Source organism: Accipiter gentilis, unplaced genomic scaffold (genome assembly GCF_929443795.1).
Source record: "Accipiter gentilis unplaced genomic scaffold, bAccGen1.1, whole genome shotgun sequence".
In the NCBI taxonomy this organism is placed as follows: Eukaryota; Metazoa; Chordata; class Aves; order Accipitriformes; family Accipitridae; genus Astur; species Astur gentilis.
Genome location: NW_026060956.1, coordinates 571,334 through 595,507, shown reverse-complemented (window position 1 = coordinate 595,507; position 24,174 = coordinate 571,334). Strand labels below are relative to the sequence as shown.

General features: G+C 56.3%; 1 protein-coding gene across 1 annotated transcript; it reads right to left on the bottom strand.

The window, feature by feature from the left end:
• Nucleotides 1–1,157: 1,157 nt before the first annotated feature.
• On the bottom strand, nt 1,158–24,084 carry LOC126037191 (adenylate cyclase type 10-like). The gene is given in 26 exon segments (XM_049797455.1): nt 1,158–1,335; nt 1,608–1,786; nt 1,944–2,051; nt 2,434–2,648; nt 3,450–3,788; nt 4,486–4,740; nt 5,783–5,899; nt 6,787–6,923; nt 7,548–7,831; nt 8,302–8,388; nt 8,916–9,108; nt 9,827–9,980; nt 11,383–11,435; nt 12,347–12,536; nt 12,846–12,922; nt 13,560–13,681; nt 13,796–13,987; nt 14,569–14,657; nt 14,975–15,068; nt 15,506–15,711; nt 16,440–16,583; nt 17,233–17,271; nt 18,403–18,507; nt 18,815–18,977; nt 18,979–19,094; nt 24,030–24,084. Coding segments are annotated over 26 exon segments (3,891 nt in total).
• Between the last annotated feature and the right edge of the window lie 90 nt (nt 24,085–24,174).

Below are 24,174 nucleotides of genomic sequence, written 5' to 3'. Positions count from 1 at the left end.
GCTAGAGGGGGCACAGCTCCCTGTTCTGATATGCTGCTCTTGATGTGCTGAGCAGGGCAGCTCACTGTGCATGGCAAAAGATCACATCTGCAGGCAAGGGGAAGTTACTCCCCCAACAACCCCCAAGCCCACAGACCTATTTCCCAAAGGCTACCTAATTAGCGTAAGGAGCTTGAGTGCCCACCCAAAGGAGGGGGCAAGGATGATAAAAGGACACACACACGGAAGCCCCAGCTGTGCAAGCCCACTGCTAGGGGACCTCTCAGCTGACTGGACCCCTCGGCTGACTGAACCAGTGCTGGACCCAGGACTGGTGAAATCATCTTCTCTCTCCCTCTCCCTCCCCTCCCTCCTGCCCCCTCTCCTTTTCCATGATGCCTACATCTCATCACTTTAGGCATAAACAGTTGACCAAGTCTGGGACTAAGAGTAGATCCAGCCGCCCCTAGGCTCCTCTCGGAGAAGGAGCCTAGAAAGCAAGGGGGTCTGCTCTGAACCTCGTGACTCAACGGGAGGGCTCTCCTCATTGTCTTCCCTGAAGCGATTCCCAAAGAAGCAAGGCCTGTAGCGTATCTTTGGTGATGTATGGTTATCACACGTTAGACAGTTTGCCAACATAGTTTCATGCCAATTTTTGTTGTGAGCATACGAATTCTTGCGGTGAGCATGCCAATTCTTGTGGTGAGCGAAGAGAAGTTGAGTTTTGGGAGTTAAAGGATCCCTGGTGTTGTTTCACCTTAATCCTGACGTGGGAATCGGCAAACCCGAGTCATGGTCCTGAGAAGTTGGGACGTGACACCCCCTAAACCCTGGGAACCCCTCCCCTTTAGCGGGGGAAAGACAGGGAGCAGCAGTAGCCGGCTGCCCGTACGTAGGTGGTGAGGAGCAAGAACAACAGAGAGGGCTCGGGTTTTAGAGGCCTCTGGTTTTAATGCGACCTCAAATCAGAAGCGTCTTCCATCAGGAGCCTGCACAAGGGCCTGCGAGAGAGCTGTAGCCATCACTGATGGAGCCGCCGCAGTAGCCATCAACAGAAACGATAAGACAGCGTACCATTCCGTGCCGCAGAAAGAAAGAAAGAAAGGCCCGACTCCAAAGGTCATAATGACGGAGCTGTTTAATGAGGTAACTTCATTGCCACCCTTCTGGGCGTAAGTCTATCTGTGGCAGGAGTCTGCTGCCCGATAGGAGTCCGCTGCCCTGTCCGTGTTGGCCTTCATGCGCGCTGCCAGGCGGGAGAACGTCCGTCCACTGGAAGTGCCCTCCAGGCTGAAGAGGTGCTCCAGTAAGGAAAGACAGCAGCTCTGCCGCAGCAGCCAGGCTAGCCTCTTCCTCCTGCCACACGAGAGAAACTGCTTGGCCCAGAGGCTCTAGCTGTGCAGTGCTAAATGGACAGGGCCGGGGGAAAGCAGGGTGCAAGGAGGGAGGGAGTGTGGGGCTCTGCCGTCCCCTGGTCTACCCGCACGTGGCTCCTTACTGCCTCGGTCCTGCTAAGGCCTATGTGTCAGGTTCAGGGTGGCCTCAAGCCTAGGCAGGTTGGGCCGGGATGCCTGGGACCAGGTGGGAAATGGCTCTTCCTCCCCTGGCTTCTCAGTTCTGCTTCTTACCGGGCCTCCTGCGGAAGGGAGGATACTCTTCTGCCAACAGAAGAGGCACACGGCAACTTTTCCACCTGAGACTTGACAAAGGCTCCAATGGAGGTCCGGGGGAATTGTCTTCCGAGCAGGCTCAAAGCCTCCCTGAGCATTTTCTTTGCCAGCTTCATGTGCCCCATATGCCAGCAGACCTGCAGAGGAAAAGGGAAGCATCCTGATATGGACTAGTTGCCCAGGAGACTGCAGGAATCTCCAAGTGGCTGGAGATGCCAGGGATATCCCCTGCAACCGCGGGAGGCATCCAGCTCCGTCCCCCGGGAGATCCCTCCAGACCTGCCCGTCTCTTACCTCCCCTTTGAGGCTGAAGAAGGTGGCCTCTTCAAAGCAGGCTATCACATCTGCTTTCTTCTCTAGCGAGTTCCTCAGGACCTCCGCTTCGTTCAGCTTCATGAGGGCCTTTGCGCAAGCACACAGAGAGCAGGTGAGCGTGGGTGCAGAGCCCATGGCCAGCCTTGTCCTCCCTCGTCATTGCCTCTGGCATCTGTCTTAAGAGGGCCTGTTTCTCCCCCTGGTGACGCCCGCCCAAACACAGTCACACTGTCTCAGAGCACAGACAGGCACCAGTGATCCTTCAGACTGCCTCCCTGCTAATGCCCCCCGTGCTAAGGGCACAGTGCCTTGTGTCTCTTGCCGCAGAAGAGGCAAACCAGAGGAAAAAGTCAGGGTCTGACCCCAGCATTTCCCTTCCAAGGTCCCGCAAAGGCATGCCCGAGTGCAGCGGCCAGGCAGGCAGGCAGGCCTCTGTGCACAGTGCGTGCTGGCAAGCAGGGCAACTCACCATGTAGCTGTTGGAGACATGCAGGTAGGCAGCCGCAGACTCCAGAAGGTAGTAGAAGGCTCTGGCAGCATCGCCCATCGCCACGTAGTGGCGAGCCAAAGGCACAAGCACCGATTCCACGATGGCTTTGCATTCACATGAGCATGTACCGCTGTGCTTTCTGTCGGTCTTGCTGGGCAGCTCAGCTGTCTGTTCCCTCTTTGCCAGAAACCGTCCTGCCACACTAGTCAGAGGACGGTTCCCAGGAGAAGAAGAGAGCAAAGAATACACAGGCATCACCTGTACTGCTTTTCTCCCCACAGAGATGGCATCAAAAGCCCTTTTTCAAAGCAGAGCACGAGGCCACAGGCACGTACGACCCGTACAGGTGCTTTGTAGGTAGGGAGAAAGAGACAAGCTGGGCTTTCTGTCACCTCTTCCCACAGGCAAACCACCCGAGTCCCCGGGGCAGGTTTTCCCCTGCAGATTTTGCAGTGCTACTCTGTAGGAACTGGAAAGCAAGGGCTGCTCCAGTGTAGTGCGATGATCGCTCTGAGACCACAGGCTTCCTCAAGCCCTCCCTCACCTCCACGGCCACCTCCTCCCACCTCCCACCCCACAGAAAGCCTCTTCCCTAAGCTGCAGTCACAACCGGCAGCCAAATGGCGGCGCTTCCTTTGTCTCCTCTGGACACCCTGAGCTCACTGCCTTCCAAAATCATCAAAACCGTGTCTGCTCACCCAAAATCCTCCTCCAGGAAAGCCTGCTGCTGCTGCAGAGCACCTGCAGCATCAGGAAAGAAAACAGGGGGTTAGACACCTCCTCACATACCCCGGGGGAAGAACTACTCTCCCTCTCCCAGCGGGCTGGGGATCGCAAGGATCCTTGCAAGGGTCGCGACACACTGCGGAAAGTCTGCAGTGGCCATCCTCACCTCCTGGGCTCGTCCCTAGCAGATGTCCTCCCACCCCATCCCCAGCACAGCCCCCCCTGGGGTCCTGGAGGGCCCAGGCTGTGAAGCATGGTGCACAGCATACCCTCAGGGGCATGAGTCCTATCCCTCTTCAGCTGTTCTCCTGCGAGCACCAAGGCCTCCCAGCTGTGAGGGTCGCCCTGCTCAGCAGGGCCCTGACTGCTCCCTCCCTCCTGGCTGCTGGTGACAGTGAAGCGGTGGAAGGCAACAAAGTCCCCTTGGCTGCAGCTCTTGCATTTGTGCGCGTGCCGCTCCAGGAAGGCGGCGCACTTGCGGTGCAAGGCGACCCGCTGTCTCTCGGGCCACAGCTCGTAGGCAGCCTCCCGCAGCAGTGGGACACAGAAGACCAGCACGCCAGACTGCCGCTCCGTGGTCTTCTTGCTCAGAGAGGGTCTCTCCACACCTGCAGGGCAAAGGGCCTTTGCATCAGCCTGAGCTGGGGCCAGGGCTCAGGGCCGTCCCAGCCGGGGCATGAAAGTCATGCCTTGGTGAGCATCCTTAGCGGCAAACCAGCGCTGCTGCACACCGAGCCTTGCAGGATGAGGCAAAAGGGCCCGCCTTGCCTTGCTGATGCTAGCACAGCCCGGGGGACACAGTGCTCAGCTGTGCTCCAGACAGGAGCTGGGGATGTTGCCGCCAGCCGAAGCAAGCCCCGGCCAGTGCTTTCTCTCCGCTCCTGGCAAGGCAGTCCCCAGCCTCCTGAGCTTCCCCTGCTGCGCCACAGGGGAATCAAAGCTGAATAAAAGCCTCTCAAAGGCCCTGGGGCACTTTGGAGGCCACCTTTGATGCGGATGCCGCAGGCAGCTGGGAGAGGATATCGGTGATTGCACATGCCCTCCCGTGCCTGCGCTACAAGCGGCACTTGAAGGCAGAGGAGCAGAGGCACTTGGGACAGCTGGTGGGAGCTTCCCTCCAGCGCAACGCTAGCGTTCTTTGAGATTGACTTGTAAGATCTTTGAACAAGCCATCCCGAACCGCCATGCCTGCCTGAGCTCCACCCAGCCATTACTGGGGCAGAGGGGGGAAGTGCACCGTGCCCCGGCGAGCCCCACCAGGACACAGCTGGGAGCTCCCTTGGCCTCTTCACTGCTACCACTTACCACTCTCTGCCTGCCGAGAGCTGCCTGGCCCCTTGGTAGGATCTCGGACATCTTCTGGCACCTCTGTGGTTTTCAGCCACTTAAGGATGTTGTCGCTCACCAGCATGTCCAACAAGCAATTCATCTCGTGCCTGATGCCATGAGGAAGGATGTGTGACAGCAGCTGGGTGGTAAACACTGGCCCGATGACAGCTGCAAACTTCAAAACCGTCTGCTTCAGTGGCTTTATCCGGTCCAGCTGGGCCAGCGCAATCTCTGTCAAAAAGAAGCAACACCTCTTTCTCTCTTGCCTGTTCCCCATGCTGAGGCTGGAGAGGCTGGAAAGTCTCAACACATGAAATGGGGTAGACTTTGGCCTCTTCTCCTCGGCACCGCACCTGCTGGGCAATTGCAACCCAGGGCAGGCGTCTTCAAAATGGCTCCACACCTGTTGGAATCGCAGGCCACAAGGCCTGGGGAAGAGCGAGACGCTCAAACAGACGCTCGCCCACCTGGGGTGAGGAGGGCAGGATCCAGCAGGTACATGCGTCCATGATGCGCCCTACCAGATCTGGAGTAGGGTTTTGCCCAACAGCGCACACAGAAAACAGAGAACCTTCCCCACAGCAGAGCTGGACTCAGAGCTCCCCACAATGCCTCTCTTAACTTGGCCAGAAAATAATATGCCTTTTGTTTGGGGTTTTTGGTTTTTTTTTGGGGGGGGGGCGCGCGGGGATGGGACAGAACAACGTAATAGCAGGAATGCTTTAGCATGACGTTTCTTCGAGGTTCATACAAATGGCTATGGCTAGAGAGGAGGGACAGTCGTTGACAGCTCCCCCATCCCGCTCTCCTGGTATGGGGGGATTTCCGTGCCAATTCACAGAAAAAAACAACGGATCTGGTTTGGATTAAGTGCCTTGAGAGCGCCATTAGCTGGGGAGCTTAAAAAGAGAATAGCGAGGGCAAAGTCGCGATCACAGCTGAGTCAGCGGCAAGTCAAAGACTTTTCCCAGCAAAGGATTTGCTTCTGTGAGAAAAGGGAGCCATTCTAGTGTTGCACCAATAGCCTTTTCTCTCCTACCTGCTGCTGGAAAGCAGCCAGCAGGCTCACAGCTGGTTCACACCCAGGAGGGGTAAATGGCTGCCCGCAACCCCAGGCCTGTTCCTGGTTGCACTGGAGCCACCTTCCCAGCAGAGCCCCCAAGCTGAGAGGGTGACTCTGCAGCACACAAATGCCCAGCCTCCCTCTAGCCAATGCCCCGCGAAGGGGCCCCAGCACAGCCGCGAGCCGGCAGAGCGGCTCTCGGTCCCTCACCTTTCAAGGTGGTGGGCAGCACCGTGTTCTCCGGGTTCACGTCTGGTCTGATGAAGCAGACCGTGCCATCGTTCCCCGCGCTGGAGCTCGAGGTTGCTGTGAGGGGTGAAGCCTCAACTGCAGAAGCTGGGTGGAGCAAGAGAACACGACTAAGGCAATTTGCAAAGTCACTTGCGGCTTGCAAACGTTTCAAAATTCACCTGAGATGGGACAAGTCCCACTTCACATGGTCCAGTGCAAGCGCACAGACCTGCACGCGCTGAACGTGGTCATTAAGCACAGCAAAACAGGTTCCCACTGCAAGCATTTCTTTGCATAGCCCTCCCAGAACAGGCAGGTGTTCTGCCTTCAGACCAGCTTTCCCAAACAGCCCCTCAGTCAAAGCTTCTGGAGTGCCTAGGGGGCAACTGAATGCCCCGCGACAGAAAGCAGCAGCATTGCTGCCTTCGACAGGGCTACCTCCGCAGCCAGGGAAATTGCCAGTGATCATGCAAAATGCAGCATCAGCCCCGGCTGCTCCCAAGGCCACAGCACTCTGGCTGGCATGGCGCTCTCGGCGGCATTGCCACCGTTTTCTTCCGTTACCACACCCTTGTGGGGATTTATGGGTTTGAATTCAAGTTTCCCAGGCCCGTCCCTCGCCTCAAGCTGGGGTTTGTTCTCAAGTGAGCTGGCGTTGGGCCAGGGTAAATTACGTGCCCATTAGAATGCCTAAGAAACACCAGAAACACATGTGCTCTGGAACCATTTCCCCCGTGTTTTAGACCCCCAATCCCCCCCGCACCCCCCCAAGAATTTAGGCCCCTCCAAGCCACCACAACTCGCCAGCCCCTGCTTTGGCTGTCCCAACAGCAAGGCACGCAGGAGCCCACGCCTCCGCCAGACCACGTTCTGCACTGCTGCAAGATCTGACTCTGCCCAGATCAACGGGGGAACGATGGGGCAAGACTGTGCTGCGGAGAATGCGCCACAGCAACTCGCTAGTCAGCAGCAAAGGTGCTTACTGATCAGGCTCTCCCAGTTGTCTTCTGCTTTTCCACCCCGCCTCCGGGTGCGGAACAAGAGCATGTTGTTGCAAAGAAGGCAGCCCAGCAGCTCCTTGCAGTAATACGGGATCCCCGAGCTTCTTTGGATCAGGAACCTGGACAGGAGCAGACGCGGCAGTGACCACCACAAGAGGAGTAAAGTGAAACACGGTTCAGGTGGGCAGCGAGTCACTTGGGCAATACAGGGTAGCCAGCATCTTTGTCACAGCTGCACCTCGCCTTTGAATGGGACAGTCCTCTGCTGGCTTGGGCTTTTGGGCCCCCCCGAACCTCCGGCCTTCGCTGAAGTCCGTGGGAAAAGAATTGCGGCCAACGGCCAAAGCGCAGAGCAGCGAGCCCTGCCTTTCCCCTCCTCAGGAGCCTAGATCCTCTCTGGCAGCAGGGCAGGCCTCTGTCCCAGGGAATCTCCCCCACAGCCTGGCCACCTAGACCAAGGCCTTTTCACAGCCCAGCCACACTTGGGCTCGGGACTCTTCCTCCCTTCCTCTCTGTGCAGCCGCGAAGGGCTGACACTTCCCACGCTCTGCGTCTCGGCAGTGGCCCGCTCTCAGCTCACGCCTGCCAGGACAAGGCATAACAAGCAACCCACCTCCTAGAGTACTCGCTAGAGTCGGTGATGCTTCTAGTGGCCCTGCGCTCCCTTTCCGGGGGGGCTGATTCCCGCCCGTGGTCTGCATAGGTTCAAGCCCTCAGGAGGAGCTCCCCTGCCTCAAACTTACCTCGCTAGATCCCTGGAGATGCTGTCTACTCTAAGGTTCTGGCAGACCTCCTGCACCACAGCTGAAGGTTTCAGCTCATCCAGATGAAGATAGGTGATTTTCTGGGACATTGTGCTGTCTGCTGCAGCTTTGCAAAAGCCCTCTGTCCTTGGGTAGCCCGGCGCCAAGCTCATGACCATGAAGTAGGAGACATTTCGGAGCACGGGTGACATGATACTCCAGGAGGCAGGGTCGATGAAATGGGCATTGTCGATGACGAAAATGCCAAATTCTCCTCCAATGGTCTGAAAAAAAGCAGGATGTTCTGAGGACAATCCAGTGGAATCCCAAGTGTCTTGCAGGGGAGGAGACTGAGCCTCTGTCTCTTGAGAGGATGCTCTGAAGTCTCTCCCCAGCTGCTTCCCTGCTCAGAAGCTTACTGACTCAATTTCTTTGAGATTTTAAGGTCACACCTAACACCACCTGACCTGCAGAAGGAGGCAGCTTGGGCAAGGGAATGCAGAAGCCATTGCTCCTTGTCCAGGGTACACTCGACGGGAGGAAAGCTATGGGGTGTGTTTGTGGGGCTGCGTGGAGGAGGGGGGACGTGGGGGTGGGGGGTTTCTCAGGCCCCAAACGGCGATGGCCCGGGCGTGTGGTCCTCCCATGCACTCACACTGCTGTGGTGCAGAGTCTGCAGCCAGCAGGCTTGTTTTCCTTCTCTGACCCAGGAGGAAGGAAGGAAGGAAGGAAGGAAGGAAGGAGAAAGGCTCACCTTCTCCAGCACTTTTGCCCAAGTCGAGTGCAACTCCTTTTTTCTTTCAATTCCACGCATCTCGCGAACCTTGTCCGAAACGGGAAACTGGCCAGAAAAGCACAGTCAGGCAGAAGCATCGCTCCGGGGCTAGGCACATGAACCCACCAAGCAAGACCGCAGAGCAAACTGCCCCTGCTGGCCTCAGCACCTTAGCTCTCCCCAGCACAGGTGCAAGGAGCCACAGTGGGGGCTGCACCTGGAGCCCAAAGCAGAGGCCCTCTGCTGAGGGTCGCTGGCAGAGCTGGGGCTTGGGGGTGGGCTGAAGAGCTGGTTCTCTGCCTGTAGGAAGCTTGGGCTGGCTGGAGCAGACCACTCGCCCAGCACCAGCCTCTCTCCAGTGCCACTTCCAAGGTGCTGAACAAGGCACCAGGCACCGCCAGATGCAGCGCAGGACATGAACTCACCCCAGAAAGGGAGCCCCCCAGGGCCCAGGAATGGGAAACCTGTGCTACCACCCCCACGATTCCCACCCCCGAGCTCAGGCACTCCCAGCAGCGTGCCCACACAACATCAGACCCCGAAAAGCTCATGAGAAGGCCTTCTCCAGGGCCAGAGACGCCTCTTGCTCTCACCTCGACAAGGAAAATGTCATTGAGGAGACAAAAGCTGCTCTCTTCGATTGTCCCTCGGAGCTTTGTCTGCAGCGTGCACTGCCTGGCACCGCACGGTTCACTGTCCTGGAGGCCCAGGGCCCTGGCCATCAGCGTACGGATGGCAGAGAAGGACTGCCTCACGTTGGCCTCTAGCAGTTCCATGGCAACTACCCTGCCGTGCAAAAGCAAAGGGGACTGAGATCCCCAACAGCCCAAGCCTTCTAAGACAAAAGGGGTGCAGATGCCCTTGGGGGGGTGCTCGTCAGCCACTCGTCTCAAAGTGCTTCCCAGAGGAGGCCAAGCTTTTCACTCCTCATACGAGAAAGGGCACAGAGGGGCAATTGCTGCCAAGCCACTGGGAGAGCCGGCTCCAGACTCTTGTGTCTCCACAGCACCGGCCCAGGTCTCGCTACGTCCCCCCTGCAGAGGAACTCACGGGGCTAAGGGGCAAGGATGGAGCAAGTGGTGGGTTTGCCTTTGGGCTCCAGACCTTAGCAGCCTGACTCCCAGACCACAGGAAGGCTTTTCTGCCCCAGTGCTCCTTCTGGGAAGGAGCAGAGGGCAAGCAGGGCTTCCGAGACAGGCCACCCTGCTGTCTGTTGCATCTCGAGTCAGATGAAAAGCATTGGGCTCGGGCTCTTTCCTTCTATCTGTGCCTGGCCCAGAGGTGAAGGAGGAAAGGCCACGGCTCAAGAAGCCACCTCCAACTCCCCAGAGGTGTAGAGGCGGGAGCAGAGCATGCAGGTGCTCCTAGGGAGAGTCTCCAGGAGGCCTTCTCGGGAGGCTGCAGTCCAAGGACCAGGCGCACCAGCAGAGGGGACGGACTGTTCTATGGCTGCCAGGTGATGGGCAGGGGCAGCATCCCAAAGCTAGAGGTCAAAAACCTGTACCTGTGGCCAGCAGCCTGGCCTAAATAGGCCAGTTCGGTAAGTAAGTGGCTCTTTCCGGAGCCCATCGTGCCCTCAAACGCCAGGATGTGGCTTTGTCCTAAGTCCTCATAGGCTTTCAAGCAGCTGCCAAAGCGGTCAATCTCCTTCTCCCGACCTGTGAAGACAAACAAGAAAACCAGCTGCTGGGCGTGCTGAAAAGCAGAGAGATGCCACTTTGGCTGGCACCCTCCACCGCAGTTCCCTGTCCTGCCACCACTTCCACCAGCCTGCCTACAGCCAGGCCTCCTTCCTGCCCACTCATCCCAGCTTTTTTACCTCTGCCTTCCCCAGAGCGGCAGCCGGCCCGCCTGCCCCACAGTGCAGCTTCCATGCCTTCTTCCCCGTCCCGCCACCCTCTGCCCTCCCACAGACACAGAGGTTCAGCCGGCCCCGTGCAACTCCCCGCAGCGATCCAGCACAAGACTGGAAGAGATGATGCGAGTCGCTGCAGCATCTCCTCGCTGTAGCATGAGCCACAGGGCACTTCCTGGGAGCTGAGGCAGCATCTTCAGTGTCTTTTGGCTGGGCTAGAGTGAATTTTCTTCAGTGATAGCTCCTATGGTGCTATGGTTTGGATTTGTGACCAGACATGGGCGTTGATAACACAACGATGTTTTGGTTATTGCTGAAGAGCGCTTGCACAGCGTCAAGGCCTTTACCATTTCTGACGCCGCCCCGCCAGCGAGCAGGCTGGGGGCACGCAAGAAGCTGGGAGGGGGCACGACAGCCACGACAGCTGACCCCAACTGCCCAAAGGCCTATTCCGTACCATATGATGCGGTGCTTGGCAAGAAGAGCTGGGGGAAAGAGGGAGGAAGGGGGGACGTTTGGAGTTACGGCGTTTGTCTTCCCAAGTCACCGTTACGCACGATGCAGCCCCGCTTTCCTGGAAATGGCTAGACACCTGCCTGCCCATGGGAAGCAGGGAACGAATGCCTGATTTGGCCTTGCATGCTTGCGCAGCTTTTGCTCTACCTATTAAGCTGTGCGATTCTCTTCCCCATCCCGCTGGGGGGAGCGAGTGGCTCTGTGGGGCTGAGCTGCCTCCCGGGGTTAACCTGTAACAGGGCCCAAAACCTCCAGCAAGACACCGAGGGATTAAAGGCACCCCGTGGGTCCTGACATTGCCATGTCTACGCCCAGATGCTGCCAAGAAAGGATCTCTGAGGAGTACAAGGGGGAGAACCCACCACCGGAACTCTCCGTCAGACTGGCAGAAGGCAATCGCTTTCCTGATCCCAAAGACCGGGATCAGTTTAGCCCCCAGGCGTGAGCAGCTCCCTAGCTGAAAGGTACCTTCGTACCAGGTCTGGAGCAGGGCAAGGCAGCACCAGGCGCCTCACCCTGCTTTCCACCCCAAAGAGGTCAACCAAGTAGGGGCCGAGAGAGGCCGCACTTCCTTAGGGCCTCTGCAGCAACACCATCCCTGGCAAAAGCTTCTCCCGCCCCAGCGTGGCGCTAAAAGTTACCAAGGGGAAGAAACTGGGCTTCAGAAGAGCAAGGCATTCTCCACCTACCCAGTAAGGGGGCGTACTCTGACCTCTTCTTGGCAAGACCCATGCCAAATATGCTAGAAGCAGGGGAAAAGAAAACACCAGTCAATTAGCTGGTGAGAAGCCAGGGGACACAGAGAAGCAGCCTGGCATGGAGGGGCAGGATGTGCTCCTCGTGCACCTGCTTGTCTTTCGGGCAGCATGTTTTCCCCTGTATGCACCCCCACCCAAAGTTCAAGCTGCACGCTAGGACAGCTTCAAGCATAAAGAAGCCCAACGGCCATGGCAGAACAGCAGAACGTATCCAGAGGCCACCACCAGAGGCCAAACCAAGAGACACTGCAGACACGTGAAAGGAGCCAGGGTGTGCTGTTGGCTAGCACACGCTGGCCAAGAGAAACAAGTGTCTTGGAAAGGAGGACTTGTGTCACTGAACGGGCTGGGATGCCAAGCACCTAGCACCTTTGGCTCAACTCCTCCTGGAGTTTCCAAGAGATGGCAATGTTAACATTCAAACCGTCATCCAAAGCGAAGGTCAAATCCTGGCCCAGAGGAAAAGCTGAGGTTTCAGCAGGACGACATGAGGAAGGGTGTCCCCACGGTCCACATTTCCCCATGGGAACCAGGCTGGCCCAAAGCTTCCTGCTCGGAAGCGGCTTGTCCCAAAAACCTCCTTGGGTCAGCATTACCAGGGCATGTGGTGGAGCAAGCACAGCTGAAAGCCATTTGGACAGAGCCTGCAAGGCCAGGTTGTGTCTGCCAAGACAGACTAACCTTCCCCATCCCTGGGGCTTCACTCCCGCTCTCTTAGCAGCAGGAGACAGCAGGGGAGAGAGGCAAAAAGCCTCCCGCACCAGGGCTTCTGACCGTCTCAGCCACAGGCAAGGGAGACCAGCTTGGTCTCTCTCTGCCTAATTCCTCTTTGCTGGCCAAGGCTGCACCCTTGATGACACAATCCCCTCGTCCAGCCCTCTCGGAGGTCACTCACCTCTTCTTGGTGATCCCCACATATTGATAGAGAGTGCCAGGATGACTGAGGCCTTTCATCTTTTTCTCCGGCAGCTCCTTGAAGTAGTAAGGGGGCAGCCGAGAGGAGGCGTAGGTCACTGCATCACAGGACACCAGCCCAGGGTAGTGCACCATCATCCGGGCTGCCAAATTCACCTTCTGGCCAATGACTGCCAGAGAGAGAGAGAGCGTGCGAGAGCGTGCGTTGACGTACCTGTGCGACCAGCCCCGTGGCGCCCTTCCAGGCCAACGGCTGCCTCACCTCCAGCACAGGCCAACCCCACAGCGGGATCAGCAGAACCCAGGGGAACAAACGGCCACAGAGCCCGTTCTCCTGCCACGGGCCAGGACCCGCACTGCCCGGGCCGCTCCTGACCGGCTGCTGGGAAAGCCCTCTCCCAGCCCGCCTTCCTCTTCCAGAGTGCTATGCTTAAGCAGGCCCACGCCAGCCTCCCGCGCCTCAGACACACGCCTCCTACCTGTGTATTCATGCCTCAGAGGGTGGCCGGTGACTCCGCAGAACACCATCCCACTGGTAACTGCAACAGACACTGCCCTGGCACACAGGGAAACAGTGCAGCTTCAGCAGCGCCCCAGGCGCAGTCCTGCCCGCCCAGATTCATCCCTTCCCGCATCTCCCCTCGGCGCTAGCCTGGGCCACCTGCCATCCTGTCCTGCCAGCGCGGGTCCTGGGGACGTGGAGAGCTCAGGGGCGCAACATACCCACGTTGCAAGGGACAAAGGACAGGGGTAGAGCGCATGTGGGATGTTTTGGACACTTCCCCTGAGGCCACTTTCCCTGAGCTGCAACCTGCAGAAGGCCACAGCCCTCTCATGAGCAAAGAGGGAGGGAAGAAGGCACCCGCGATGTCACTGCCTGCGATGGCAGCAACCTGAGATCAGGTGGCTGGACCCCATCCCTGTTCATGGGCCAGTCGCCCAGAAGGGCCTGCCTCTGGCACCAAGGAGCCTCTTGCCCTTGCAAGGGTTCGTTCCAGCACGGTGGCTAGCAGGGTGTGCTTGGCGGGACTCCGCCTGGCTGCCGAGGGCTAAGTCCGGGGCTTGCCTGCCACCTCTCAGGGCACTGCCTCCTTCCTGCCAGGGACAAGGCAGAGCAAGCTAGAAGACACGTCTCTTTCTGGGAAGCCCCCTTGCGCCATCCCAAGCAGCACGCACCCCCACCACACACTCACTCTACTTCCATGAGCATCGTGGAGCAGGAATTGAAGATCTGAGTAGCACTCTGCAAGGCGTGAATGCTCTCGTAGGGCAGCTTTTCTCCACTGAGGCCAAACACACAGAGGAACATGCAGCCCTGCCAAGGACGGATGCAGCACATCTTGCTACAATGCCTAAGAGGGAGCCTCTCCCTCTTGCTCACCGCCCACCCCCTCAGGGTGGGGGGAAGCGATTGCTCCCACACACTCACCTTATCAAACAGGACGATTTTGTTGATTTTGCCTTTGTGAGGACAGAGGATTTCTAGCATCTTCCTGCTGGCATCGTGGATGAGGGTGCGGATGTCCACTGTGCTGATTCCTGCAGTCAACTGCAGTTGGACGAAGAGGCTGGTGACCGGCCGTAGCTCAGAGAAGAGGTCCAGCGGCACTCTGTCATCAAGCTGGAAGACAAGAGCAGGATGGCTTCACCCGTCTGCTCTCCCGGGGGCTTACTGCCCATACCAGATACCGAGGGAGAGCAGGCATACTGGCAATAGCAGGTACTCCCCGAGGAAGGGCTGAATCCTTCTCTCAGTGCACATGGCGGGCAGGCTGCCCAGCCTGTGGCAGGCAGGTACCGAATCATTAACGCAAATGACAAAGGAGAGAAAGGTGCTCCGGTACCACCCCATCCTGGGACGGGTATGGACATGAGGGGCGACCCGCAGGGATGCTCTGGGGACTTCAGTGCAACCTCTCCTTTATTCCTCCGCCACGACCGCAGCGCACCCAGAGCCATACCCACAGAAAAGACAGGCAGACAGAAGTCTGCCTCCCACCACCCGTATCTCTCTGAGGACAACACACGCAATGGTGCAGCACCAGTGCCCCCTGGCTCAGTTTCCCCGCCTTGTCTTCTCAGGGTGCGTTTTCTTCTCTTTGTCTGTTCTCGTGAGAACTCCATCTCTGCAATGCACCACTTCCTCTGCCCTCCAAAAATGCAGTGGTGGCCTGCACCCCAGCAGCGGTGGCCTGGACGTACCTTCCCGAGAGCAGCTCCTGACATGTACTTGCTAAGCATGTCGTACGCATTAGCGCCACCGGGCAGGAGAAGAGCAGGTCTCATGGCACCTGAGGAGAGAAAGAGCAGGTGGTCACAGGGAGGACAAGACTACGAGGTGTTGGAAAGCAGAGGCTGGCACGGGAAACGGGGGAGAAAGAGTCTTCTGTGTTTGCTCATGTTGCCACCTCCAGATGCTCACGGCAGTGCTGTCCCCTGGAGGGAGAAGGCAGCAGCAGCCACCGCCCCAGCTGATGCACGCGAGGGCCAAAAGCACGAGTGCCAGCCGAAAGGAGGAAGAGGGCGCAGGTGGTTCCTCTCTGGCCCCTGAAGCAGCCAGGCCCCAGCTTTCCAGGCAAGCCGCGAACAAGGTGAAGTTGGCACTCACCTTCCCCTTCCAAGCGGTGGCTCCTTGGGTGTCGTACAAGCTTGCGTAAAGCGTCTTGGCGTTCTGACCAAGACATCGGATCCATGCCTGTAACCTGGAGACACACGGCGTGAAGGCACTGCCACTGGCCTCCCCAGGAGTCCCAGGGGACAAAGCCTGCCCTCCACCGTCACTGCCCAGAAAAGGGGAGAACAAGCCCACCTGGCTGGATGGGACAGCAGTGCTTCCTCAGAAGCACCGGAGCTGGGCAGGCATCACCCAAGCATCCCCCAGCTGTCAACAACAGCGCCATGACCCACAGAGGACATTGCTGGTGGGGCCAAAACCCTCCCAGTGCCTCCCGACCCCTCAAACCAAGCAAGCCCAGACCACCGTTACCCCTGAGAGGGAAGGACAAGAGCTTCAGCTGCCCACCCACTTCCACAGCTCCAACTCTCTCCACACCCAGCTCCTCAGCCTTCTGACACCTCCCTCCTTCACGTCCAGGTCTGGGTCCTCAAAATGGCTCTACAGGCCATGCCACCCACCTACCTTCACAGCTCTTTTGCCTGTAAGGCGCCTGGTCCTGAGCCGCTGCCGCTCACACAGCTCCCAGGAGGTGGCTGAGAGGATTATTTCACCTGCATTCGCAAGCTCTTCCGCCTCACAAACTTCATCCAGGGCCTCGCCACAGATCAAGAAGTACTGCCGCCTCCTGTCTCCGACTACCAGGAGGTCCATGGGCCCTGCAGAGATCCCTGGTTAGAGAGAGAGGGAGAAGCGGCACTGACACAGGGAAGATTTTGAGCTCTACAGCCCCCAGCATCTCAGCTGTTCAGAACCTAATCTGAAGCCCAGTGGGGAGACTGGCGTTATGGAAAGGGAGGGCATCCTCCATCCTACTCAGGGGCATACTGACACAGGTCCCTGAAACGGGTGTTTAGAAATAGACAGTGTGTTGAGAGTGCCGGGTGTCTTAGCCAGCAGCCTGCCCAGAAGCCCAGCAGCCTGCCCAGCAGCCCAGCAAACCAGGCGGGCTTGACCACTGCCTGCTCTACTAACGTGCAGGCAGGTTGTAGCTGGCTGCTTGACAACACACACGACAGCCTGCCAAAGCCCTTCCCAGAGCCATGTGCAAAGCAGCTCCCCTTTGCTCTTTGTGAGAGGCAGGGGAGAATCCAGCAGGGCAAAGGATGCAAAGCTGCCCCCACCTGAAAAAAATGGAAAGATAACTACCTCCCACAGACATTTGTGCTAAATCAGACAGTCGAGGACCCTAATACTTGATCTGACGCCCGCTTTGCCTTTAAGCTTCCTCTGCATCTGCAAATGCACGCACACCCAGCCGGCCTGGTCTCCCATCCCCGCCCAGACTACAGCTGGCCCCTTAAATGCTCGCAGGAGATGCTTTCCTTTGGCACTAGCCCCAGGACGGATCCCCCCATTCCCTGCCAGCGAGAAGCACCCCGTGCCACGGCGCCCGTACCTATCTTCAGCTGGATCTTCTGACCCACGTGCGTGTCACGCTTCCCATACTTCCTCTGGATCTGCCGGCTACACTGCAGCACCAGGCTGATGGTCTTAGCCAGCTCCCGGGGTGGTGCTCTCCACAGCACCAGCACAGCATCCCCTGGGGAAAGTGAGGGAAAGGGAAAGGCTCTGCTGAGACCTGACTCTCCCCGACCTGCGCTCAGTGGCAGGGACAGCAGAAACCGGCCGACGCGCTGAGGAAGATGGGCCTGTGGGAGGGCATCGTCCTGGAGGGCCAAACCCTGGGCACCGGCACACCTCTCCTCTCCCGGGCCAGCCACAGCAGCCGACAGCCGGCAGCGCTGGCACCCCCTGCCCCGAGCGCTCCTCTGCAGCTGCAGCACACCAGGGCCTCGTCCTGCCCTCGCAGCCTGGCAGCCCGAGCTCCGCCATCACCAGGGCCTCCCCGCCCCTCACCACCACCCCGACACACACCTTTGGCTGCGCTTTCTCGGGGGTCTCCTCCTCTCAGTGCTTCCTTGTCCCCCCACCCCCAGCCCAGGGTCCTACCAGCAGGGGCAGAATGAGGGAGACAACAGCCCTTGCCAAAGCCAAACCGGAGGCAGGCAGGCCCCGGGAGAAAGAGAAGCCTGGAGAAAGGGCACTGCACGGGGGCTGCGTGAGTGGCCAGGACGCCGCCTCAAGGTGCTGCACAGAGCCTCTTGAGAAGCAGAGCACAGCAAATGGCCGCCACAACAGTTAAATGCTGCAGGTCAGCACACGTGGGCATCGTCGTCCTAAGTACATACCAGCAAACTTAAAGATGTCTCCTCCAAAAGTCAGCACCTCTGCGGACAGAGAGAAGGAAAGGAAGAGTCATGGGGACACCTTCTTCCAGAAGCCACAGAGCAAGCCCCTCTACCCCGAGAGGAGCACCCAGGTGAGGGTGCACCGTGGGGCACAGCCCAGGAAAGCACCGCTCTGGCCTGCCTCCCGGGCTCACAGGGGCCACAGCCCTGCTACGTGCACAGCAGGCACGGAGGCAGGCCTGCGAGCTGCCACCAGATCTCAGAAAGGTGGAGGCTGGAAGGGACCTCTGGGGTCCATCTGGTCCAACCCTGCTGCTCAAGCAGGGCTGCACAGAGCCAGCTGCCCAGGACGGTGGCTACATCGTTTTTTAATAGCTCTAAGGAGGGAGACTCCACAAGCTGCCTGGGCAACCTGTGCCAGCGCTCGGCCACCCTCACAGTCAAAAAGCCTTTCTTGACGTACAGAGGGAACGTCCTGTGGGTCAGTACGTGCCTGGGGCGTGGCCTCTGCTCCTGACACTGGGCAGCACTGGAAAGAGCCTGGCTCTGTCCTCGTTGCACCCTCCCTTCGGGTTTTAGACACATTACTAACATCACCCCCCAAGCCTCCTCTTCTCTAGGCTAAACAGTCCCAGCTCTCTCAGCCTTTCCTCATAGCAGAGATGCTCCAGACCCTTCACCATCTTTGAGGACTCTCTTGCTTTGCTCTGCAGGGGCTGCCAAAGAGGTGGCCACAAATGTGCTCACGGTCAGCTTAGAAGGGTCAAGAAGTCCCGGGTGAAAAGGCGCCCGTGAGGGTGTCACAGACACACACAGACACACATATATATATCAGCGCCAGCATCCTCGGGTCACTTGTGCGCTGGCACTTGCTGGATGCCCCCAGCCTGCTCTGGGCACTAATGCATCACTGAGCCGGGTGTTCATGCCAGAAGCACAGAGGAAGCTGCTGAGAAAGCGGGTGCCTGCTCAGCCACAGCGGGGAGCAGAAGGGACCTGCGGCCGTCTTGACTCACCGGGAGACCCTGGCTGCTCTTGCTGTTCCTGCAGGCCACAGAAAGCCCCAGCCCTTGCAAGGAGGCAGGACCAGGCTGCCCAGCATGTCTACCCCCACCCTCCATGAGCAGCCTCACGGCCCGATGCCAGACAGTCCCGCAGCACGGCTCTTACCCTCCAAAATGTCACACAGGCAGGAATTGAGGGTTTGCGCCAGCTCATCAGTGCCTCTGTCTGGGCCGGCCCTCTGGATGAACTTCTCTGTCAAAGCAGTGAAACCTGTAACAGGGACACCCAGAAGTCAGGAAATGCCCACGTGGGACGAAGGACCTGGCAGCCAGTTCCATGCTGCCCGGCCCGACAACCTGTAGGTCACACCTTCCCACGTGCTGGCTCAGTGCTGGTGGTGGCAGTGGTTGACCGCCCAACATAACCCGTCCCCCTCTCTTTGGGCATCCCAGCAGAACACCTCAGCAGTGACAAGATGGCTCTCTCCTCTGTCTGGGGAGCCAGGGCAGGGCTCCAAAGGGCCTAGCGTGTCCCAAAAAGGCTCGTGTCCGTGGTTGCTCCTCCCTGCTCACCCCACCTGAAATATCCGCAAAGAGCAGCACTCCTTGGACAGCCTGAACGGGACTGATAATCTTGAGGCAGTCCTCAGCAATGAGACTGGGGAGAAAAGCTGCTGCTTTCTCCAGCTGTGAGTGGTAACGGTTCCTCTCCCAGGCAGAAGCCATCATCAGCGCCCTGTGGCACACGGGGTACCTCAGGAGAAGATGGCCGTGCCCAGCTGGGAGGACGAGGACCTCACCACACAGTGCGAGTTGCACAGTGAGCCCGGGGCCTCTGTGCGGGACTGGCCCTCTGCCCTCACGGTGGTGGTCACAATCACCTGGCAGTGACCTCCTCCGTAGGTCATCGCTTACCCATCACCTGTCCTCAAGCAACACAATCAGCTAACAGCGACATCGTCTGTATGTCATCGCCTGCTGAGCAGCTGCTGCCGTGACCCAGTCTCCCTCCTTGACGCTGAGCCAATGACTCGGAGGCAGCCAGCGCCACCCCACTTCTTGGAGGACAGTGCCGAAGGGAGGCTCGTGCAGCGACCCGTCGCTGAATTTGCAGCTACCTAACTAAGGCCTTGCACCCTAAGAATGGGTCTTTGGAGGCTCCAAATGAGGCTTCGTACCCTAAACGAGGAGCTTGGCCCCTAAAATGAGGCTTTGGGCCCTCCAAATGAGCATTTGAACCCTCCAGACTGCAGACTGGATCCTAAAAAGGAGACTTTGGAAGCTAAAAACTGAGGGTTGGGGCCTGAAAATGAGCCTTTGCACACTGTAAATAAGGCTTGGGCCTCTACAGCGGAGGCTCTGGCCCTTCCAAATCAGACTGTGAGCCTTCAGAATGATGCTCTGGGCCCTCAAAAAGAGTCTTTGCACCTGAAGAGTGGGGCTTGGAACTGATGAATGAGGCTTGGACCCTAAAAATGAGGCTTTGGACCATAAAAAGGAGGTTTCCGAGCCTAGAATTGAAGTTTTGGACTCTAAAACAGAAGCTTTGGGCCCTAAAAGAGGGGTTTGGAGCATAAAAATGAGGGCTTGGAAACTCAGGATGCAGCTTGGAGCCTCAAAGCAACTGGCTGGATCCTAAGCATGATGCTGCTCTATAAAAATGAGATAGCTGTTCCTGTGCACGTAGCACCCCTGGTCCTGCCCCTGGTCCTGCCCCTGCTCCCTCCCTTGCCCCAGCTGCCCCCGGCCCATCTCTCGCCTGTTTCTCCTGAGGCCGTTCAGCCTCTGCCCTCTCCGGCAGAGGAACTGGGCCACAAGTGACATCACAAGCATCTGCACAAGCCAGGTTCCTGGGCCTGCCCTATCGGCAGTGACATAAACACCACCACAGGATCCTAAAAATGAAACTGTGGCTTCTTCAAAAAAGGCCGTGGGTAATGAAAGACAGGTTTGGACCCTCCAAATGAGGATTTCAGCCCTCAAAAGCAGCCTTTGTCACTGCAAAGAACGGGGGAGATGCTACGAATACGCTTTGGACCCTGACAACAAGGTGAACCTATTGGTTCTTCTATGGCCCCCCGAAATGAAGCTCTGATGCCAAATACAGGGCTTTGGGCACTACATTTGAGGCTTAGAGCTGTGAAAGGCGGGTTTGGACTCTCTGAAGGAGGGTCAAGGCCTTAAGAGTGGGGCTTTGGGCCCTAGAAATGGTGCTTTAGAAATGAAAATGAGGCTCTGAACCCTGAAATTAGGTTTGGGGCCCTCACATGATGCTTTGGTACCAAAACCTAAGGCTTTGCACCCTAAAAATGGGTCTCTGGATGCTCAAAATGAGGCTTTGGGCCCTCAAAACTGCAGACCGAATCCTAAAAATGAGCCTATGGTCCATGAGAAGGAGGATTTCGTCCCTAAGAAAGAGGCGTTGGAAGCTAAAAATGAGGCTTTGGGCCTGAAATGAAGCCTTTGGACCCTCAAAACGACGCTTGGCACCTTCATAATCAGACTTGAAAAAATCGTTACTCACAGGATGTAGTCCTCATCACGACCATCACTCTTCTTGGCAGCAGAGGGGAAAGCTCTGGATGACAAAGGATATCAGGATGCGCTCCAGAAAGAAAAGACCAGTGCAAGAAGATCCCCGTCACCTAACTGCAAAGGAGTAATTCTAGCTCAATGAAACGGGTACCCAAAATGAAACACACAGAACAGCATCCATCACTGAAACTCTTTCAGTGTCAGTTTTAACTGCTGCGGATCTGCTGGCAGACAAACTTACTGTCACAGGGCCCCAAAAGGAGTACTAATGAGCAAACAGAAACTCTACCCATAGCCCATATCTGTCTAGCCTGTAAAGGTAAAACAGCTCAGCCTACAGCTCTGAAGGTATGGACCAGTTCATCCTTACATCCTGTGTCTACCTGCTCCGTGATCTGTCTACAAACTGAAATCAGAATCACCTTTGAAAGAGGATGGAACTTGGGGGGAAGGGGGTTGAAAGGAAGACATTGGTGGAAGAAGGGAAAAGTGTAGGCACGCAACGCAAAATGGAAGGAGCCAAGTTATCCCACAGACCAGCTCGGGCCGACTCCCTTTTGCTGGCAAAAAGCTGTGCAGCTGGGAGGAAAAAAAGCAGACTTTGGTGCTGGGATGCACACAAATGTCTGAGTTCAGCTCTGAAACAGCAGAAAAACCTTGTCAGGGCTCCTTTCCACTGTCCTGCTACCTGGGTGCATGCTGCAACTTCCTTGTTTCCCTGAAGTCCTCCCAGACTAACAGGGACGTGGCACCTGTCCAGACCACGTGCCACGACGAAGGAACGGTTTTGATCATGAAGCGGGTAGCAGATAACTGCATCTGCAGAAGCAAAAGGGCAGCCACGCCTCAGCTTCAGAGATGCCCAAAGCTGCCCCAGAGCAGCTCCTGCTGCTGCCCCGAGGGTGGCCAGCCCTGAGCCAGGGTGCAGGTATCTGAGCTGGGATGAGGTGGGAGAGACTGGAAAACAATTCATGGAGAGGAGGCGATGGAAGAAGGTGCAGCGTATGTGGCACCTGGGATTAACTGGCACCCTCGATGTTTCATATCTGGGTCAGTACTGTACTTGCAGATGTGTTGTGCCACAAGCGGGGGTCGGTACCCGGTGCGCAATAAGCCAATCTTACACACAGATTCATTACAAAATATCCCCAAATACAGAAAATGCATTTTACCACAAGCTACTAAAAATGTGGTGAATAATACTTGAATATGCATTAATAATATTTTTTAATATCGAACTAGAATAATTCAAAATCCTAGTTTTGCTTTGAGACAGCTCAGGACCCCACTGGAGTTAAGTGATCTTGTACATGGCACTTTGCAGGAACAGGGCCTCAACTTTTTCTACCGTAATGCATTCTCAGCTCTTAATGATTGTTTCAGTGCAATATGAAGGGCTGAAAAGAGACAGAAAAACACCCACACATTGAAGGATAACCTGAGAACATGCAGGCACATCTTGCCTCCTGATGCAAAATGTGAGGAAAGAGTAAAGAATTTAGTTTAACAAGAGAATGGCAGCTCCTAACAAAATTCAAGCAAGATCCATGCAGTACTAACAGAAAGAGAGGCAGCCAACATTTCCCTTCAGAAAAAAACCCACCAAAACTCTTCACAGTCAAAAAAACAAACTGTGAGAGATATAAACTTCTGATTCATACTGCCAAAGTTGCTGGCCAAATGTCCAAACTAAGAGGACAGCTGATCAATCAGCTGCCAAGGAGATTACAGATCTCATACCCTGTCTTAACATCATCTGCTAGTTTCAGTCCGAATCATCAGAACCTGCAGAAGCACAACCACAAAGAGCCCCTTCTTATGTCGAGGTTTAACTTGGAGATCATTAGGATCAAGTTACTACCTCTTTCTACAATGCAGGTCAGCATTTTATCTACTATATTGCATTCTAGTTTGCCTTAGAAGCATGTGCCACGGTACTTTGCCGCTTCCCCCCCCACATCCCGCCCCAGAACAGGCATTTCACTTCAACACAGACATTTTGTAATTCCAGCATATAGGCAAACATCAAAGGTATTCATCTACTTTACGTAATGGCTTTACCTGGGAAGAGTACAGCTTCACCTCAGGGCAGGTTGGAAGAGAAGATACTGACTAGCCCTCACACTCCCAACTTCAAGGCATTCTGACCAAAAGGTTTGGGTTCAAACCTTCTATTCAGCACAGAAATAAATAGAAAGGGTTGCCTGTTGCCTGCTCAAAGAGAGTATGTGAGAACACAGCAAAACCACTCTCAAGCATGCATTTTTCTTAAATGCTAATAACCTGTTGGATTAGCAAGGGAAGTTCTACCTTGCTGCACGCTGCATCTGATTATTTTTTTGATTAAATCACTTAGAGAAAAACCTCGGAAAAGCAGATGAAAGTGAACAGTTTGGGGGTTTTGGCTTCATTGTGGTTTTAAGGTGGTTAAACAAGCAATTTTATTGCTTCCACTCTCCAGAAGCATTTTCTTTGTTTAATAACGGATGAGAGTTTAGCCAAGTAAATCCAAGAGGTACTCTTGTTTCTTCTCAACGAAGCAGTCGTCATCATCTGTTTGCGCTTGCCAAACACACATCCAGTAAGACCAAGAGAGCAAGGGCTCCCATCTGCTCCGTTTCCCTTGCGTGGCAAGGAGGTCGACAGCAACCAGCCCGTGGGAGCAGACAGCTTGCAAACAGCCACCGCGCTAAGGAACGCAGCCCACTGCTCAGAAATCACTGGCCTCTATAAGGGCTTTCCATAAAGGTACAAATGAGAAGGACAAAAGAAGGACCAAGTATCTACAAGATCAGAGCAGAATGAGAAAGCCAAGAGCATAACTTGCAACACTCCAAAATGAAAAAAAAACACCCAAACAACTTCTTACGAGGATGTCACATCATCTTGGAAGACCAGTGCACTTGCCTGGGCGCCAGCAGGACCCAACAATTCTTTCTCCTGAGATTTTCATCACCCGTTGTGGCAAGCCACTGGGCAGGCCTCATTAGCCATATCCTCAACAGCTTTAATTGATGACTGTAGCCCTTGGGACAGACAAACAAATGACAGGCTAGCCAAGGCTGTAAGGAAGAAAGAATCCCATGCTACCTCTACATATAACAAGCTCTTTCTGAGTGACAGGAGACTTGTACTCCGGGAGTAAAGGTGTCCATTTTAAATGACAGATCTACTCAGCGGGATCGCTGTCTTCACAAAGAGGCACTCCTACTCACCCTGCCGCAAAGGCGGCAAAGAGGAAGGGAATGTCTGAAGAACACACAGCCAGAACCAGAACCGAGCTGGGATGGCTGCCAAAAGCCTCCAGGCACATCAGACCACAGCACACTCCACATTGCTTCACAGGTCTACTTGCCTACTGGCTAAATAACTAGTTTGTCTCCCTCCCTCCCTCTTTTCCTTT